A 20651-nucleotide genomic window follows, 5' to 3' on the forward strand; every position below is an offset into this window, starting at 1 on the left:
CTGCATGCATGCATGAGATATATATTCGTGTAGCTGCACTGCTATATTTTCTTGCATATAAGCTTGCTGGTACTCGCTGTTATTTATGCACGAAAAAAAATATGGATGGATTAGATGGAGATACTATAGAGCTCAAATTATTTTATAGTTTTTAAAATATATTTTGAAAATAATTTTTAATGCGAGTGATTTTTTTAATGTGAATTTTTGGGATGTTACAGTCCTCTACTGCGAAGTCGCAGTATTGAGAAAAACATTGTCAGGGTACGCTTGCTCTTCTTCACCTTCTTCCATCATAACCCCGGACTCTCCGTGTTTGGTCTAACAAATATAGTTTGGCATGAAACCATTCGTGAACAAGTGCAAGTGAATTTCTCTTGAGTTTGAAAATTCGTTCAAATTCTTACAAACGGCACATGGGCAGCACATAAAACCATCCCGCTTATTTTGCTCTGCCACTCTGCGGAATTCTCGCACGCCCTCAATGAACTCGTTGGAGCTGCGATCATCATTGTACATCCAATGGCGTGCCATTATCTGCATTATCATGGAATTGTAATTTTTCTATTAAAAGCTATAATTTTATCAGTAAAGAAAATTAATTTCAAGAATTTTTAAAGTGAAAAACAATTTATTTAACAATTACAACAAAATTATATTATTAATATTTTAAAATAAGAACATGAACATATTAAAGTAGAAAATATCCTATAATATCTATAATAGAACTTAACATGAATCGTGTATACATAGTAGTAATGATTTGTGTATACTAGTTTTTAGCAAGCACATACTTAGCATCGTTCAAAAAAATTCAAACATGAGAAGACGATGATTGGAGAGATGACAACATGAAATAATCAAAATCGACATATGTCCAATATGAAATTACATATGGCGGTGAGAAACATAGGAGGATGAAGCTAGCAACCTTTCAAACAAATCGACGATGGCGTAGAAGCGTTGAAATGGATCGATCGCGGGAGATGAGAGAAAGAACAAGAAAGAACAATGGAAGAACAAGCAAGAACAAAAGAGCTCGGGCTCGGGCAGGGAGAGGAAGAAGGGAGGAGGGAGATTCAATTTATAGCGGGGAGGGTTTAGTCCCGGTTGGTATTGCCAACCGGGACTAAAAACCTACCTTAAGCCCCGGTTGGTGCCAAAGACCGGCACAAAAGGTTTAGTCCCGGTTAGTGGCATAAACCGGGGCTAAAGGTTGGTCTTTAGTCCCGGTTCGTAACACACACCGGGACTAAAGATCTCTCCCCGACAGCGCCTGACACCGGAGCCGTTGGGGAGGGACCGTTAGTCTCGGTTGGCTTCACCAACCGGGACTAAAGATCTCTTTTGTCCCGGGCGCCAAAAATGCTGGGACTAAAGGTCATTTGGCACATCGACGAAAGGTCTCTATTAGTGCATTTTCGCTTTAACAAACAATCTCATGGCTGTATTTCATGAATGCGATGTATGCAAAGATTTACCTATTTAGTAGTTAACATTGTGTATTAAAAAGACAAATATCGCACGATAAAATAACAATGCTATAAAAAATTAAATATCAATGTTAAAGTGACATTTATAATCTAAAAGGTAGAGTTTGTGAAATTAACTGTCACAGAGAACGCGACTCGTAGACTCACTAACTTTACTTAATGTTTTATATGGGCAAGAAGAAATCTTAGATATTCTTGAAAACATGCTACGAAACTCTCCAGGCCTAATTGGTTTGAGCATTGATTAGGAATTTATGTAAAAAACAAGAAGAATAACATCAATAACATAATGCTTGAGATATTCAGAAATTATATACGTACCCATATCTCCTACTATATATGGCCTATATCACAGACAATACACAATCAAGCAACACTCATAATCCATAATCTGGTAACACCAGAGTTCAGGGATTCCTTCATCGTGCTGACCGACAACTATGGCGACTTCATCCGCATATAGTACGGCAAAACATGATCAAACGATCCCTAGACTCTCGTTCCATGTCGTCTTTCGCAACCCGACCAGCTCCCTCAAACTCGCAATGCACGTCGACAACCTGTACCTCGTCGGCTTCAAGAGACCACAACCAGGGTGTGGTGGGAGTTCAACAACGAGCATGGCACCCACCTCATTGGCGGCTCCAGGTGGCCGCTTGAGCTTATCAGCCGAATCCGCCAGGTATTCAGCAGTGTTTTTCCCTCACAGTAAATCAGCCAACAGTACTTTCTGTCATGGCTTATCAGCCAAACGAATAAAGACACGGTATATGCAAGTTAAAACTAACGGATATACAAAGTAAAACAACCAAAAGATGGTTTCCCCTGAACATATCATAATGCAAACCAACTATATGATTTATGGAAAATCCTTTTTAGTGACATCAATTTATAAGTAGCTTAAAAACAAAAAAGAAGAATGTTATGCCTCGCTACAGAAAAAAATGTATTTCACAAATGGTGCTCTCTCAAATTATATTCTGATATTTTTCTTTTTGAACAATTACATTGCAACTCCACTAATTGACATACAACCAGATATATAATTTGACATATATATTATAGCTTCTAAAATTCTTTTTGACTAAAGTGATCCGTAGTTTCTTGAAAGAGTAAAATAACTAGAGCTACCATATATCCCTCTAGACATCAGCTCGTGGAGGCCCCATTTTGCACGTCGCGAGCTAAATCGCAACATGCACTCCAGTCCACCTCGACCACTCGGCGTCAATGCTCATATGAAACATGTTACTAATCCAACTATCAAAAGGGCTTAAAGTACAAATTAGTTGCTATGTTAAGGAACTAAAGAAAGATTTTAAGTAACTGAAGAAAAAGGATTACTTTTTTCCCCTGGCTTGTGGGCAAGAGGCTGGCCTCCTACAATCTACTCTCTCTCAATTGCAGTAATACTCTTGATTTGCTATTATGAAAAATAACACAATAAAAACTAATGAGTTGGGAGTTGTATGACATGCAGACTGCCTATTATGGGACACACCGTATTTGTGCTAGCTCTCCAGTTAAATGACTGGTATCTAGTAAGTAGACTGATGAGAGATGTGCAGCTAGAAGCTGGTTGTGATCTATGCGAGTTAGTTTCACCATGTAAATCAGCCATAAGATGATCCCCAAGGTAGTGATAAACTTTGCAAGTAGCATAGCATACATTTTCACACCTGATGGAGATGATGAAATAAAGCTAGATAGCAGCAGCATAGAAGAAAACATTCAATAATCATCAATCATATGTTCTAAGACGTCCTTAAGAGACCATGGAAATAAAAGCCTGCACCTCTACTATGTTTGTACTAATGCACACATGAAACAAATTAAACTCACATGAATATTCAGACTTTATTATCTAAAAAATGAATATTTAGACTGCAGACCACATGCTACCTAGCCTTGGGTTAAAGGTTTTCATCCCTCCAAGATTGCCCTAAGTGTCCAGGATCAATGTTGTAAACTGAAATTAGAATAAAAATATTTTAAAATATTGAGCGATCACCTGGGATGGGTGGTGGAGCAAGCACCATGGGCATCCATGCCTGATTGCTAGGCACATCCTCGCCGACAAGGCAGGGATTTCAGCTCTTCAATGATGTCATTGACTAAGTCCAGAAACGATTCTAACCAGGAAGTTAAGGAGCTAGGCACGTCCTCACCGGCGATGCAGGGACATGGGCTCTCTGGTAATGTCGTCGATGAACTCTAGCGGCTGCTTTGGCATACATGTTTAACCAGTTTAGCTGTTGGTGAACAGGTTGTCGCTGGTACCAGGCTACCAGCAATGAACTTAGGGCATTAAAAATTCAGAACTATGATATCTGACTGTTATAAAAATTCAAAGTAAGAAACGTCTCAGGTGCACTCTTAGTTTAAATACATGTGCACATATAATCAGTTAGGTTAACCCACCTCAAATTCATCATAAGGAATTAAGGATAGTCCAATTGCTTTCTTAATTTACTTCAGTGACATCCTGAGTATTCAGACTATTTTCCAAATGATTCAATCTATATATGTGATTTATGAAGCCAAGTTTTAACCATAGTTGCCTTGCAATCATGCCGCAAAGCCAAACCGTAAAAGACCTACAGAATGTAGACCAACCAGCAGACATATCTCAAGATGAATTGAGTACATTCATAGCCATATTATGCTGGCAGCTTTGGAAAGCAAGGAATCCGGTTGCGGGAATGCAAGTTGACAGCTAAGCTATGGCGTTCAAGTAGCAGATAGTTGGAGCCAAATCATAGAAATGGCGATGCTGAATTAACTGCCCTTTCAGCATGTGTTTCTACTTCCATCTAGTTTTCATGTGCTAACATAAGCATGAAAGCACTGCAAACCTGTAAGGCTATAACTAATCTTGTAGGCCGTGTTTCTGGTCCAATAATAAAACCAGGTGGGGGGACCTTCTCCCCTGTGATATATTTTTCAAAAATTAATGCAATATCTAGCTTTATGAATTCTGAGTAACTGAAAAATTTGTAAATCATCTATGCAGGAGAATTATTGGCCTGCAGAGTAGGTCAAATTATGAATTTGTGATGAGTGAATGGAATTTGTGCATCGATATGATAGAGGAATAAGGAATTCTAACAGTAAGTTTCAGTGAGCTTTTATTGTTAGCAGAAATAAAATTGTGTGAACAAATTTTAATAGCATGAATCATTTCAGAAATTACAATAAACATCTATATAAAATGGCAATGATATTTGATTAGCTCGCTGAGTTGCATAAACCTCTATAGCATATTCACACAATATAGTATGGATATGTCTATCTAAAAAACAAAGCAACATGGTCTGTTATTATTGTACCTCATTCCATAAACTGCTATAGTATTAATTCCTATGAAGTGTAAATTACCTCAGTATGAGTGTGCAGACACTCATAGTGGCAAAAGGTCAAATATTGACAGAAACTCAGGGGTTCATCCATTCCCCTCCTAAGTTAGTTCAGCTATTACAATCAAAGCACTCACAGTTAGATAAGGATCAGTGGTACTATTATCATAAATATTAGTCCAAAAGTTATCAAACTGAGTAAAACAATCAATAAGTAAGAACCATAAAACATAGCATATGTGTAAGCAAAGTGGAGGTTTTGCTATGCAGACAGAAACAAACTGATGGCAATCAGTTATCTAGTATTCTTTAGAAAAAAAGACATTATGAGAGGAAAATAATTTTCTAACCTTGCAATACCTCTTTTGGCAGGAGCAATGATTTTCCCTTCATCCGTTGAATGGCTTCCTTCAGAAAATATATGAACCCATCCACGTACTATTAACCATGATATTTTAAAAGTTCCATATCCATCCCCTAAACAAAGAAAAAAATAGCTACAAGTGAAGAGTGAATCTGGTGATGCATCTAACTCAATAGTCCAAATGTAATCAAACATACCCATGATCTTTTATCAGAAAAAGATGAAATATTCGAAGCATGAAGGCATTAATAGTACAAATAGGAAGAGGGCAAAAAGAAGTATGTAAACCCATGAAGCAAGGAATTCATTTAGAATAACTCACAACTACACATGTGCTAATCTCTTTGTTTAAAGAATAGCAAACCTCCACTTGTTGCAATAATTCTCTAAGCCTGGTGTTGAAATTCATTATGTATTGCCACCATTATATTCCCTAGAAGTATAGCAGGGAAAAGGACAAGTGAAGGCACATAAGAGTATCTCTGCCCTTTATAATTCCCAAGATGACACAATTCACTAAGTAAAATACTAATGCTTATGAATCTCATGAACAAAATTGGTTCACTACAAACCTGCTTGAACTGTAAGTCTGATGCAAGGGAGAACATACAATACCTAAGTTCTTGGACTAAAGATAAAAGATATTGAACTGTTTACCAAAGCATCTTCCACTTTCCAGTGGTGCCTAAATAAATTGGAAACAGATAACTGTACATAGACCGTAAAATGATTAGAATAATAGAAAATGTTTGAACATCTATGGGCTACAGAAACTTAATATTTCAGATTTCTCAAACTTTATACTTCAGTTATAGCTGCACAATTAATTAAGCAATATACGACATTGAAGATGATGAATCAAAGATAGGACTGGGAAGGGCAGAGCATGTACCGGCCTTGAGCAAGGAGAGCAACAACACCTATAAGTAATCAATTAAAACAGAGTATTGAACAATGGGTTAGAGAACGCACCTGTTGCCAGCAAGAAAACACATACCACACTTCAGTATCTTCAAGCGAACAGAAGCTGTGATGTGAAGGAGTGGGTACATCTACTGTGAATTCAATCCTGAGACGATGAGAGAAGCGGGCATAACGAGGAACAGTCGATTCGATTCGATTCGCTTGAGAGAAGGAAAAAACTACCTCCCGTACCAGGATGAAGCCGTCCGCAGCAGATCACACCCTAAGACGCCTCCACCGCTGCCACCGCACTCCGATTGGCCACGAATCCACGCCCTCGAGGGGAAGCCAAGTGAAAGCCCTAGTTTGGTTTTGGATAATTGATGAAACCCTACTACTAACCTCTATACTAAGTGTGTAGACTTAATGAGGTTGGTACATGCCAAGTAATGGAGCACGAGTTGATCGTGGTGATGATGGTGATGACCACAAGATGATCAAATGCTCAACTTGGAAAAGAAGAAAGAGAAAAACAAAACTCTATGGAGATCAAGGCAAAGGTATTGCTTAGGGTTTTGGTTTTGGTGATCAAGACACCATAGAGGGTGTGATCACATTTAGGATAGATAGCCGTACTACAAAGAGGGAAATTCTTTGACTAAGCGGTTATCAAGTGCCACTAGGTGTCATTGTTCTTGTGCATGCATTTAGAACCTAGTGAGATAACTTAACTCCTCCGAAGAAAATGATTGTGAAAATGCTAACACATGTGTAGTTGTTGGTACACACTTTGTGGTGTTGGCACACTTTGAGAAGAAGGTGGTGTTGGCACACTTTGTGGTATTCGGCGTTTTTTGAGAAAATGAAGTACATTTTTTCTATTGCGCCGGTGGGAAAGTTGGATAAGTCGCGGGAGTGTTTCTCGCTGAGGAACACTCACCGGACGCTGGCTTCTGGAGCACTGGACGCTGAGTCTGAGCGTCCGGTGCAGTCAGTGTCTGGCTCAGCTAGGGTAAGGCACCGGACGCAGGCTGGAGCGTCCGGTGTTCTGAGTCCGGTGTCCGCACGTTTTGCAATGCTCCCTCGGTTTAAGTCCGGTGAGCACCGGACGTAGGCTGGAGCGTCCGGTGCTCAGCGTCCGGTGACCTTGCGCATTTGCAGACCTCTCTGAGTTTAGGACCGGTGTGCACTGGACGCGTCCGGTGCCAACTTGCTCAGCGTACGGTGCTCTGCAGGTTACCGTTAGACTCTGACACGTGGTTGACTTTGGATCACCGGACGCAGGTGTTGAGCGTCCGGTGCCCCTTTAAGAGCGTCCGGTGACCCTGCAGTTTGCCCAGTGAAAGAGCCAACGGCTCTATTTGTTTAAAGGGCTTGTTTGGCCGGCTTGGGGCTCACCCTCTTGGCATTCTTGACTACTAGACATCCTTGTGAGCCTAAGCAAACACCTCCCACTCATCTCCTTCATAGATTAAACATCTTTATGAGATTGGGAGTGATTCCAAGTGTATTTGCTTGAGTGATTGCATCTAGTGGCACTTGGGGATCGATTTGGCTGCGGTTTTCTTGTTACTCTTGGTGGTTGCCGCCACCTAGACGGCTTGGAGCAGCGGAGGAGCATTGGCACGAGTTGGTGATTGTTCGTGGCCATCTCCCGTTGATTGTGAGGGGTTTGTGCCTACCTCGGCGGAGAGCCAAAAGGCAATTTTAGTGGATTGCTCGTGTCATTGAGCTACCTCACTTGTGGGTAGGTTCTTGTGGTGTCCTAGTGAGGACGAGGTTCGTGCTACACCTCTTAGCCACCGAACCACCAAGTGTTGGTCGACACAACGGGGACGTAGCGTGCCGGCAAGCACGTGAAACTCGGGAGAAAAATTGGTGTCTCAATTGTGTTTGATTGGCATTCTCCCGGTGCTTGATTGTTTATATTGGTGATTGGTTCATCCCCTACACGGCGGTATAAATATCTCATCCTATCTTTACTTACCACAAACTAGTGTGATTAGTTTAGTTGCTTACTTTGCCTTGTCTAGCTTAGTTCTTGTGTGCATAGTGATCATAGCCACTAGTATTGTTGGGTAGGTGGCTTGCAAACCCCCTTTAGAGCTAGAGCAAAAAGCTTCGCTTTGTTATTTACTAACCTCTTGCTCTAGTGAGTTTGTAGATTTTTTAAATAGGCTATTCACCCCCCCTCTAGCCATATTAAGACCTTTCACCAAGCCTGCACCGATCTGATTGCAGGGCATGGTACGCGGGCGCGGGGGGTCGAGCGCCCTCCTCCTTGGTGTCCCGCAGCGGCATGGCCATGGCCATGCGCGTGACCCTAATCACTGCTGATGGGCATGAGAGAGGAGGGGTCGCCGGGGAGAGGCAGGGGTCGTAGGGGAGAGGAGGGGTCGGCGAGGTGGATGGAGAGGAGGGGTCGTAGAGGAAGGTTGGGCGTGACTTGCCACCCGAGATCGATGGCAAGGTTTCCTGCATGCGCGATGAGCCGATGACTTTCCTAAACCATGTTGTCGGTCCCATGTGGCGGCACCTTTCATCCGTCGAGCGATGGGCTTCGCAGGATCGGTGGCAGACGGACGAACGAAAAAAGTTGCACCAAAAAAATGTCCATGTTTTGTTCTTTTTAGTTGTATATATCTCTACAACTAAAAAGACCCGAAGGTCATCGTCTTCGGTGGTTATCGCCCCCCCGCGGTAATCCCCCGGCCCCGCTCCTTCGCCTCCGACGGTTTCCCCTTGTCCACACGCACCTTTATCTCGTTCTCTCTCCCGTCGCCTGCGCTCATCCTCTACAGAAAAAAAATCGAGAAAACAACCACCCATGTCTGCGATCTGCCTACTCCACCCATGCCCATGGCCGCCCCCGACGCAATAGCTCAGCCCCACCCTTGCACACGGATTCGGCCACGCCCAACCTGCCCTGCTCTAGCTGCCCGTTTAATTTCGCTGCCAAGAAACTACCGCCATGGAGGTGCGCCCCTTCATCAGATCCAGTGAGGAGGTGCCTCGGCCAAAGAGAAAGCAGCCAGGCACTCGCCCTCCATAAATCCGGCGAGGAGGCGCAGTGCCCACAATAGTGGTCGTGATGGTGGCTAGGAGGTGAGCTGTAGATCTATCCCCTGCCCCTCGATTTGTTCCATGGCTGCCACCATCCGTAGCTCTGCCCCACGCCCCTACCGCCGCAGGACTTGCCCTGTCGACCCAACCACGCGCGGTGCTGTGGGTGCCGTTCGCCGCGTCTTCCCCTCCAGCCGTGGTCGTGAATAATCTATGTTCTTTGTTGTGCATGTTGCGTGCTAGAGCTTGGCAACCATCTACCTGGTGACACTGGAGGTGGAGATCAGACGTTCGCCTAGCTGTGGACTTCGACAACGTGCGTGTTTGTGAAGCTGTTGCCGCTGATTCAGTACTGGGCTCAGGTTTAAAGCCTCGACCAATCCTGTTCATTGATTCCTTCATCTGAGTTTAATGTGTAAACAACTTAATCGACTTTAACAACAATCGTATATGGTTTATAGCTCTATCATTTTGGTTAAAGTTTTCAGGTCTAACTCTCAACGGTTTAGGAGATAAAAGGTCCTAAAGTTTGGTCAATTTGATCCCAAACTCAGAGTTTAGATTTTTGGTTTAGTATAAATGTAAGCATGATTTACTTACTATAGATAGGCTAGCAGCAAGTGTGCACTAGGTAATAAGTTAAAATTTTCTTATCTTTCTATTTAATAAACAAAGGAACCACACCTTGTCAAAATATGCATGCGACTCTTGTACTGAACTGAACTTCACTACTATTTATAGCTGTTGTATTGTGAGTTTTCACTTTGTGCATTGACTAAGAATTTCCCAATTCTTCATAATACATTGCTATTTATGTCAGCTAATTAGTCAAAATATATAGTTAGTAAATTGATCTATATTTAGCATATTAAATCATGCAGGACACACAGCTAACTAATCACCTACTATGGTTAGGCTTATATACCAATGTTCATGTTCTTTGTCTGGCTTGTGAGCAGATGCGTCAAGATTGGCGCGAATGATCATACATTGGCAGTTGAGGCATGGAAGGGGCTCTATCAGAGCATCAGGTCAACACAGAACGCCAATGGTAGATGTGATATGGCAAGCCACAAAGAAGGAAAAAAGAGTGTTCAGATATTGCTTAATGCGAAAATAGAGGTATTTTTCAGTTGCAAATTGCATAGTGTCGTCAACTGGATGCATAGTTTCTATCTTTCATGGTAACATGAGCTTCTGAAACTATCATAGTAGCTTCAACCGTCAAACTGGAGTTGTCTTAATTTAGATTAACTGTCCCAAGTTAAACACCAAATAGTTAGAAATGTCTAGGTACTGAAGAATTATCGTGCGGTTCTACATAAAGTTTCATAGCCAATGGACCAGCTATGTCATTTATAAATATGGTGAAAAAGAAAAGAACATACTGAACTCTGGTCACTGGTACAACTGAAATTTCGCTCTATGATGCTAGATAAATCTAAGAACAAGCACTTTCTAGACCTTTTTTTTCTTTTAAATCATGTGGATGGTTTAATAACATGTGTTTGAGAAAATATCAGAGTGCTTGAGAAATTATGATGTTCCCGTAGCAGACAACTACTTTCTCTTTATGTTAAGCCTTCTGCTAATTCAGGATAAGTAGACATTAGCATGCATGATAAGCCTATATAGTAGTATCCTGCTAATTCATGGATTGCTTAAGCAGTTAATAGCTTTTTTAGAGATCTGAATTTTCGTGAGCTCTATTGTCCTTGCCCTACCCCAATCCACGGCCAGCAGATCACCGAGCTAGAAGGAATGTCGAGGTTCGTGCCCATGCCCATCGTCCTCGCCTTATGCTCGCACTACACCGCTGCCTGTACCAAATGCACACTGGGTGCCCGCGCCTCAAGGCCCAACGTGACATGCTCGACGCCGCCATCAAGGAGATCGTTCATCTAGGCATCCGAAAGTTTTCTGTGATTTTCTAGCCAATTATGAGATTGAGATGCAACAGTATCAAGTTGACTTTATAGTTCTACCTTTTTATGTGGTGCAAACCTGAAATAACTTGGAATATTTGTATCTCTAAATAAATTTATTAAAAAACTAGATTCAAGGATCTCTCTGATGATACTAATTCTGTATCATAAGTATTGATATTTTTTTATATATATTTAGTCAAAGTCGATTTTTAGAAATCTAGAATAATAGTTATTTTGGAACGTAGGGAATAATATATCAACCTTGTCGATATATATATTTTTAGGATATCAATAGTACTTTAACTTTAAAAGTTAACAAACAATTTATATGCATAATACTTCTAACTACAACTTGAACCTACTTTAACTTTAAAAATTAACAAACAATTTATATGCATGATACTTCTAACTACAACTTGAACCATTTGCATATTTCAGTTGCAAGAAGTCAGACGCTACATCTTGGACATGAAAATCTTCTAGATCATCTTTAATTTGTGACCAACTGTAGCTTGGTGTCCATACAAAGTACGTTCTTTGGTCGAAAAATTGAGAGATTAATTAGATTCTTAATTGTACAATATATTGTAAAACATGTATTCTGAAATACAAACTTGTTATGATGTGAATAGTTGTACATATCTTATTGTGGTACTCAATGTTCCCGTTGCAACGCACGGGCATTTACCTAGTAGAAGATTAAGAGTGCGGAGCTCGGCCGCTAACCAGCCAGGACACGTTAGCAAATTTATTTCGGGCCGTTGGATCGCATTGTGGATGGCCAAATCTCATCTTAATTCTTGTTCGTTGTTTCTTTCCACGTAGTTACTTTTCACTAGCCAATGAAAACAATATCATGTTCTGGAACCCTCTTTCCTCGACTCCGCTTCTCGATCTCGTCGCCTCTTCCTCCTATCTCCTAGCGCTCGCCGATGCTCCCAGCGCACCGGCCTAGGCCTGGGCAGGCGCACCTCTCCCTCTCCCTCTTCCCTCGACGACTCCTCTCTCCCAGCACACCGGCCTAGGCCTGGGGAGGCACCCCTCGCGCGGTGGCGGCGGTGACACCGGCCTAGGCCAGGAACGGTGGCCTTGCCATCAGTGGCCCTTGTCGCAGTGGCCCTGGTGACGGCGACGGCGTAGCCCTAGGTCAGCACCCACCAACGATGCCATGTCTGCTCCTCTGTCCTCTTTCCTGTGTGCTGCGACTTATTTGCGGATATAATGCCCTAGTCGTCGATTCCATCCAGGTCAGTTCTCACCGAATCACCCTTCTCAACTTTCTCTATATCCTCTCCTGTATTTGGGCGCCTCCTGTGCTTGACGATTATGTGTTTATATCTCCAGATCTGGCTTCCTCACACATATACTAGGTTGTTCGACCAGTCCCTCATCCTCTTGCTGAGTCGATGGACGATAGGGGAACACTTGATGGGTGGGTTCTAGGTATTTGTACGTTTGTCAATGCATCATACAAATATTTTAGAATTTTATATGCCTATTTCAGTGTATTTTCCAGCCTATTGAAAATTTTTCTTATAGTAGAGGACACTACTGAAGAGCTGACATACAAGGTCCTTACTTCATCTATCTTGTATTTGCATGTTCGGTCACTCTTTGCACCAAGCTACTCCTTTTTTTTTAGCAAGACAGTTGGAGCAGGCTATATCTTCTCAATCAGTAATTGATATATAATTAACGTTCTATAGATTACCAACTCTGCAGGTTGTGGATATGAGCTTAGCTTCATGTAATCAGTGGTAATGCTATATTTATTTCGGTGTTAGTTTGAAATTGATGTGTTCCTATCCATATAAAAATTGCAGTGTGGTTTCTTCTGGCTAAGCATCCTATCATTTTTCTTCTTTGCAGGCTTTAAAAAGAAATGTTGATGTACGACTCCTCGGTCAGGCCACAGTCTCCACTTCCTCCCCAGCTGTATATGCTTTATAAAGTATCATTTATATATTCAGACCCGACGATTAATCGGTTTCTAGCTAATTATTTATTTAATATAAAGAAATCATTCACGGTGCCATTGTTTTGTTAGAAAGTTAATGTTTCAGCATGTCATTATGGTTTTCCTTACGAGAGCCAAATCTTTGCATTGGATTATTCCCATGTGGTTTACATGTTTCATTCTATTGGTGAAACATAGTTGATTTTGTTCATATGCATCGATTACCTTTCTTGGTGGTCTGTGTCACACCAATTTCAAGGAAAAAATTGAATGCATAAACTTATGTGCACCCAGAGATCAATCACACACATAAGTCACAAATTAAATACCATAATCGTAGTGTTTACAACAAACGTAGTTATTACATCACAAAGTCTACTATAACAGCGGAAATATAAATATGATAATCTAAGATAACTCTCTCTTGGCCCACACACATAGAAGGTCGACTGGTGAAACACAAGCCTAAAAGTCCTCCGAGTAGTCCTCAAAACTACCGCCATCTGTTACCATCCAGGATTTTTATCCAAAGAAAAGGAATATGACAAGCGTGAGTACATCTCGTACTCCACAAGCATAACGTGAGGATTTATGAGGCTCAAATAGGCTAATCTAGATTTATAGCATCAGCATTTTAGTAGGTCAGCATTTTATCATTAATTATTATTAGATTATGCTCAAGCTCCCAAGTATCCCATATGATCAGTTATCAGAACCATAGTAAGTCATTAAAAAGCATAATTATACATCATCATGTACCATAAAGCCATCAATAACTAGTTATTGTGTGAGTTTTCCAGGCCGCTCGTGACTGTGAGCACGGCTGTTATAACAGTTATACACTCTGCAGAGGTTGTGCACTTTCACTGTGAGTCGTGTTGCCCATATGCCCGAGGTCCGTCGACCCCCAAACACTACCAAGGTGAGTGGGCAGGGTACACTATGAAGCCTTCCATAGGCCTATTCTAACCAGTTAGGGCCGCGAGGTTTCCTCGGCTGGCAGATGCAGAAAATCCCCCTTTTCTATGACACATTTTCATCGCGGCTATACTCATAGAAACAGGGGCAGCACTACACCAAAAGTGGCAAGCTCCTCTTGCACCATTTTGGGTGACCTCTAACGAGTTAGAAAAGATCCTATTACTAAGCTAAAGTCAGAGCCATGTGACTCTCCCGATTGCACCGTAAGTCCCAGCTTTTGCCGACAGATAAGTCCTTACGAAGTGTCTAGGACAATATGACAAACAGTCATTTGTACCATAGCCCTATGTTCCATTTATCATAATCATATTTAATCAATTAATCATGGTTCCATCACTGATTTGAGGTCATATATAATTAGATTTAGAGCACTAGCACTTCTACCCATATGCAATAAAAACCCTCGGGAAACAAGGTAATTGTCATCAACAACTAGGATGTCCTTATAGTTTGCAATATTATACACATGTAGGGTGAAATGCTTGAAAATGAGTAGGACAACAAGGTAGGCCCAAGCTATACTTGCCTTGGTTCACATACTCCTGCTGGTCCCCGAAGAACTCCGGACTTCTAAAATACTCCTCGCCGTCTAGGCTCGATCAACACATCACAATCATCACGCATACCAAGACAGACATGCAAGAGAACAATTCCTAAAGTTAGAACAGTACACCAGCAGTAAATAAATTTAAATAAAAGTTTTCCAAAATCATCTACGCGCTGCTACGATCACATCAATGCGAAATTCATGGAAAACGGACTTACGACGCGAAAGTTACGCTTTAAATGGGATTTCAACAGCAGTCTACGGACTTATAATTAACTAGGAAATCTAATAGTGGTAAACTTAGACAACAGTGGTACCAACGTGAAGCTTACGAAATTATGAAACTAATGCAACTTGAACGGATCGATTCGGAGCTAAAACGGTGATTTTACAAGCATAACAGTGCAATGGCAGTTTGGTAATTACTTCAAAGAATAAATGTTTTAAAATAAATCCGAAATCCTGGAAAATCCCCTCGGCCAGGGACTACGGGTAGAATATGCAGAAAACTGGGGGTCTCTTTAACAAAATGTCCCACAAAGGGGTATCGGCCACTCAGGGCCGTTGGATCATGATCGGATGGCACGGATTAGAATCAATAGATGAGAGAGAGAGGGAGGGTGGCAGCGTAGCCGGCCAAAGCTCGCCGGAGCAAGCGGATGGAGAGCTACGCTGCACGGTTTTCGATTCCGTTTCAACCGAGAGAAAGAGAGCGATACGAGTCGGTTCCCAGCCATAAGCACTGTCGGGGAGGTGGTTTCCGCGGAGGTTCGCGGCGGCGCTACGGTCGGCTTGCCGGAGCACGCAGGACTGGGACTCCGGACCATGATTTACCAAACCGAGTGCACAGGGAAGAAGAGAGAGGCAAGGCGAACTCGCTGGAACACTTGGCGCGGCCGGGGAAGGTCCCGAGCGGCACACGCCATGGCCGGCGGCCATGGAGCTCACCGGAGCTCTGTGGTCGGCACAGAGGAGTGCCCCGTTTCGCGAGTAAAATAGATGGGGAGGAAGCGGGAGAGGAGGGGAGCTCACCAGTGTGAAGAACGGAGGCGGATAAGGCTCGAATTGGCGAGTTGAACGCGGCAAGGGTCGCGGGGTTCTCTGCTGCGTTCGCTCCGTTCCGAGAGCGGGATGGAGTGGAGAATGGCGGAATAGGAGCAGGGGGTTGCGGCTCTGGCTTTTGTCGTTCAAAGGAGAGCGAGGCACGGGGGAGAGAGATCGTGGGGAGTGGGGAGCGGGAGCGGGGCGCTGGTTGTGGCTTCCTGCGTGTGAGAGAACGAGGGAACGGTTGGGGGAGGGAGAAGGAGCTGACGGGTGGGCCCCACTCATCAGTGGGAAAGAGAGAGGGAGTTGGGGTGCTGGCGGGCTGCTGGAATTGGGCCAAGCAGGCCGAAAGTGAGAGGGAAGGGAGAGAGATGGATTTCCCTTTTTTATTTTTTCCAACTTGTTTTCAAAAGCATTTACAAATTAAATTTTGAAGAAATATTTTTTGCATAATTTCACACATCACAAAAATAAGTGCTGCAGCATGAATGCATCAACGTGTTTCTAAATCTATATTAAATTTTATTTTCCCAAAAATTTATTTATTTTTCCTATATTATAATGCTCACAAAAAATTATTTAATTAAATCATATTCATCTATTTTAAAGATCAAAATTTTGGTTGTTACAGTCTGTGATGCTTCTGGTTGGCTATGTTTAGTGGTTGAGAATTTGGTACTCCTCTTTAATGACATTTTAGGATTTTAGATTTTATTAAGAATTTAATGGGTGAATCTAAACAGGCTGCCACACCAAAATTAGAGTGATGAGAGCTGCCAAGGTTATAGTGGCCTTTTTTGTTTGCCTTCATCGACTTCATGTGTTTGATACAAAAAAATGTCTAGCGGAGACCATATCTAAGATTTGGTTTTAGAGATCTATGCCAAGCTTTGATGGCACTGTGCTAATATAATTCATATTGAGTAAATTTTGATCACTGCTTCTCTTTGTTTGTTATGTTATCTTGTGCCATTGATTCTCAGAAAACTAGCAATGAGCAAAGTATTGTGTTCTCGGTAGACTTGCACACCAAAATCACAGACTACTCTAGGTGGAGTGTGTCCACTGTAAAGAAGATACATGTTGTAGCTTCTGCTCTTACATGTTGCCGAATGTTCATAGAATCATCTTCTTTTGAATACTGGGTATGTATGCTGGTAAGTTTTCTTTTACTGCCTTGAGCATTTTAATATTTGATGTTTCTTAATTGATGTAGGTTCAAATTCATTCAGGATGTCCTCACCAAATACGGACACACCTTTACATACATTGGGCGCCCTCTGGTAGGCAAGCCCACTGCTCACTCTACTTAAGAATTCATTTCTTGAGTTACTTATTTAATTAATGTGCTTGGCAAGACTTCTCTTTGCACCCAGGGATGAAATACTTTTGTTTTTATATTATTAGTATATGCCATTTTTACGTAGTGGTAGGCCCTACTATCTAAATCAAACATAAACTTTTGACAGATGCAACTTAGACTCATGCACTACCGGACAGCGGCTCTTTGCCTAGCGCCGCGGTATTTCCCGAGCGCGGAAAACAGAGCGCTCGGCAACGGTGGTCTTCCCCGGTGGCCGGACGAACACCGCTCGCCGAAGACACGCGCTCGGCAAAGACTCTAGTTTGCCGAGCGACCGCGCTCGGTGCAAGTCCACGCTCGGCAAAGGTGACGTTTTGCCGAGCGGTCGCGCTCGGCAAACCTAGTCGCTCGGCAAATGATTGACGGTCACCAACGTCGGCCCGTATCGTGTCCTCTGCCTAGCGCCCTGCCGTTCCCCCCTCGGCAAAAAAAAAAATTCGCCGAGCGCTTCATATATCCCACTCGGCGAAACTTTGATTTGCCGAGCGGCCACACCGGCGCTCGGTGAACCCAAAAAAAATTATTATTATTTTGGCTCCCAATTTTTTTCTGTAGATTTGGTATAGATCTATTGACCACATATTGAAATTGTAGCTTTTTTCCGTACTTTTTGCTATATTTATAGTGTTTATGTCTATTTTTTGAATTACTTTTCGAAAAGAGAATTTGAACTACAAGTCATTAGAATCTTTGGAAAAGGTGAATGGAAAATTAATATTCTTCTTAGGGAGCGTAATTTGAGGCGCCATGCAAGTGCTCACATGAAATATCGAAGGCCTAGTTCACGAGCCACGACGATTTAGTTGCGGGTGGATGGTTTTAAAATTCTAAATAAACGAGACCAAGTCCGGAAAATTTGAAACTTGTCCACTTGTCTTGTTATGGTATGTGTAGGCTATGAAAAAATTTTGAGAACGTTTCATTGATGTTTACGTTTAGGATTGTTGAAACCCAAGACTTACCCACATGAGTTCTATAACTTATGTGAAGATGTTCAGGGTTTCAACATTCGTAAACTGAAACGTCAACGAAATGTCCTCAAATTTTTTTCATAGGTTGCAAACACCATTCGAAGACACCTGAACAAATTTTGGATTTTTCGGGAAAGTTTTTGTTTTTTTAGATTTTTAAAACAATGCACTCGCAACTAAACAGTCGTGTTTCCTAAACTCGGGATTCGATATTTCATGTCATGACTTCAATGAGGCCTCACATGACCATCACTAACAACATTATCATTTTTCCAATCATAATTTCCACTCATGCAATGGATTTGTAGGTCAAATTTTCCTTTTGAAAAAAAAAATCAAGAAAAGGATAAATATCTTTTAAATATATCAAAAATTAAAGAAAAAATCTAAATTTTCAATATGATGTCAATAATGATCTTTAAGATCCACACAAAAATTTCTAGATCGAAAAACACAAAAAAAATTAGAAACATTTGCCTAGCGCCGTTAAATACGCTCGGCAAACAGATCTGCGCTCGGCAAAGGAAAAGTGGCTGCGCGGGCGATTTCCCGCTGGAAAAATTTCACCCCGAAAAAAAAAACGTTGCCGAGCGCAGGTGAAAAATGCCGCTCGGCAAACAACTCCAGTGGACAAAAAAAAAAAAAGAAGTCAACACTCTAACACACACAGACACTCACTCACTCTCTCATCTCTCTCTCCCAGCTCTCCCCGTCGCTCGCCCTCCGCGCGCCCTCCCCGTCGCCGCCGGCCCGCGGCCGCCGCCGGCCAGCCGCCGGCCCCCGCTCGCCGGATCCGCTCCCCCCCCTCCACTTCCCCCCGCCTCCCCTCGCCGAATCGACGCCGGCCGGCCGCCCGCCCTCCCCCCGCCTCGGCCCCCCGTCCCCGGCCGCCCGTCGCCCCCCGCCCCGGCCGCCCGTGCCCCCCGTCCCCGGCCGCCCGTCGCCCCCTGCCCCGGCCGCCCGTGCCCCCCGTCCCCGGCCGCCCGTCGCCCCCCGCCCCGGCCGCCCGTCGCCCCCCGTCCCCGGCCGCCCGTCGCCCCCGTCGCCTGCCGGCCCGAGGAGAAGGGGACTGTGGGCTGTGGGGAGCGCCACCGCCGTCCCCCACCACCTGAGGGACCTGGTCGAGCAGGAGCAGGCAGGGCCCTGTTCCCGTGCTCCTCGTCCCCCCCACCCCGGCCGCCCCTCACCACCTGAGGCAGAGCCCCACCGCCGTCGTCCCCGTGCCCGTGCTCCTCGTCGGCCTCGTCCCCGTGCTCCTCTTCGGTTCACCGTCGGCCCTGTCCTTCTCTACTAGGTAATAAGGCACTCTGGTTGCTTGGGTAAAAAAATATTAATTTGTAAGCCTTAGGTGCAAACTGTGATAAGCCCGACAATGATTATATGAATGTGATGTCAATGCATATGCAAGTCTGGTTGCCGGTCATCGTGCCGTTATGTTTATTGCAGGTTTTGGAAAGCTTGCCGTGTAGGGAGGTGCTGCCGAAATTTTGAACTAACCTATATGCTATTTTTCTACAGAGCAAGACCCGGTCCGAGCCTGCCCGGAGTACCTTGACGACCCCTACTGTCTTCCTCGACGTCACCCTAGGTATGAATAACCCCTCTTCTTGTCCCCCATGTCCCTGTATCACGTAACCTGGTTAGGCGTCTCCCGTTCGAAAGGGATACGACTGGAGGTATGCACATCTTTGCATATCTACATCGTATCTGTTTCGGATTGTCCACGTTTTTTGGACAGCCCGTGGATGTGTAGATGGGTTAGTTTCCATGTTCCGCTCCTATTCGAGATAGAGTTTCGGCATCACCTACCTGTTGTTCTCCAGATACACACTCTCCCTTACAGGACGTGTATCAGGAGAACAACGGGGAGGTGCTGCCGAAATTCTGTCTCGAAGAGGAGCGGGGCATGGAAACTAACCTCATCTACGCATCCGCGGGTGGGATTAGGACCTATCCTCACCCATTAGATAGTAGGAGTGTGGGGCCTTTATGTAGACTGAGTGGGTGGTTTCATTATTGGGCTAAAGGATGGAGGACCGTCAGTGGATGTACGACGGCTGGAGAAGCAAGCATGATGTGGACCTTGAATGGGTGAACAAGACCAATGATTTCATGGAGGCTACATTTGGCGATGCTCCAGCATATGTTCAACTAAAATGTCCCTGCGCCAGGTGTGATAATAGGAGGGCGGCTAACAAGGAGAAGATGGGTCTGCATCTGTTCAACAACGGATGGACACAAAACTATCACGTGTGGACCTATCATGGTGAAGTCCAACGTGTGAGAGAGGAGGTGGTGAGGCAACGCCTCGAGGCTTGTGATGATGATGCCGGGGTAGCGGACTGGTTAGATGATGTTCAACAAGCCCAGTTCGCTCAGTCACGTAATAGGGAGGAGATGGAGGAAGATGCACGGAACTTCTATGAAATGTTGGACGCGGCTGGGCAACCCCTTCATGAGCACACAGATGTATGTCGTCTGGATGCCGTTGGACGCCTATTAGGGTTGAAGGCAGAATTAAAGATTAGTCGAGATGGCTTTGATAAGATGCTGAAATTAGTTGGCCGAAAACTGAAACTTTGGTACTATCTGTTGTAGGCCGAGCTACAAAATGAGAAGAAGCAGCGTGAGGAGACAGACGCGAAGCTTGTGGCCACAAGTGCGACGGTGGAGGCCCAGAA

At 43.6% G+C, this 20651-nt stretch overlaps 1 protein-coding gene and 1 long non-coding RNA gene across 8 annotated transcripts; both read left to right on the plus strand.

Annotated features, from left to right (window-relative positions):
* On the plus strand, positions 8811-17139 carry LOC110432028. 7 transcript variants are annotated; one of them, XR_002449486.1, is made up of 9 exons: positions 8811-9221; positions 9423-9541; positions 10139-10301; positions 11546-12354; positions 12452-12550; positions 12647-12678; positions 12814-12864; positions 12977-13010; positions 16853-17139. It is a non-coding gene; the product is annotated as an uncharacterized LOC110432028 (long non-coding RNA). The 7 variants fall into 7 exon arrangements; XR_002449485.1 differs by having other exon boundaries at positions 12652-12678; XR_002449487.1 differs by lacking the exon at positions 12647-12678.
* LOC110432050 (vegetative cell wall protein gp1-like) lies at positions 17966-19439 on the plus strand. Its single transcript, XM_021452027.1, has 3 exons — positions 17966-18010; positions 18674-19115; positions 19417-19439. The coding sequence occupies exons 1-3, from the start codon at positions 17966-17968 to the stop codon at positions 19437-19439; spliced, it is 510 nt and encodes a 169-aa protein (XP_021307702.1).

Source organism: Sorghum bicolor, chromosome 1 (assembly GCF_000003195.3).
Source record: "Sorghum bicolor cultivar BTx623 chromosome 1, Sorghum_bicolor_NCBIv3, whole genome shotgun sequence".
NCBI lineage: Eukaryota > Viridiplantae > Streptophyta > Magnoliopsida > Poales > Poaceae > Sorghum > Sorghum bicolor.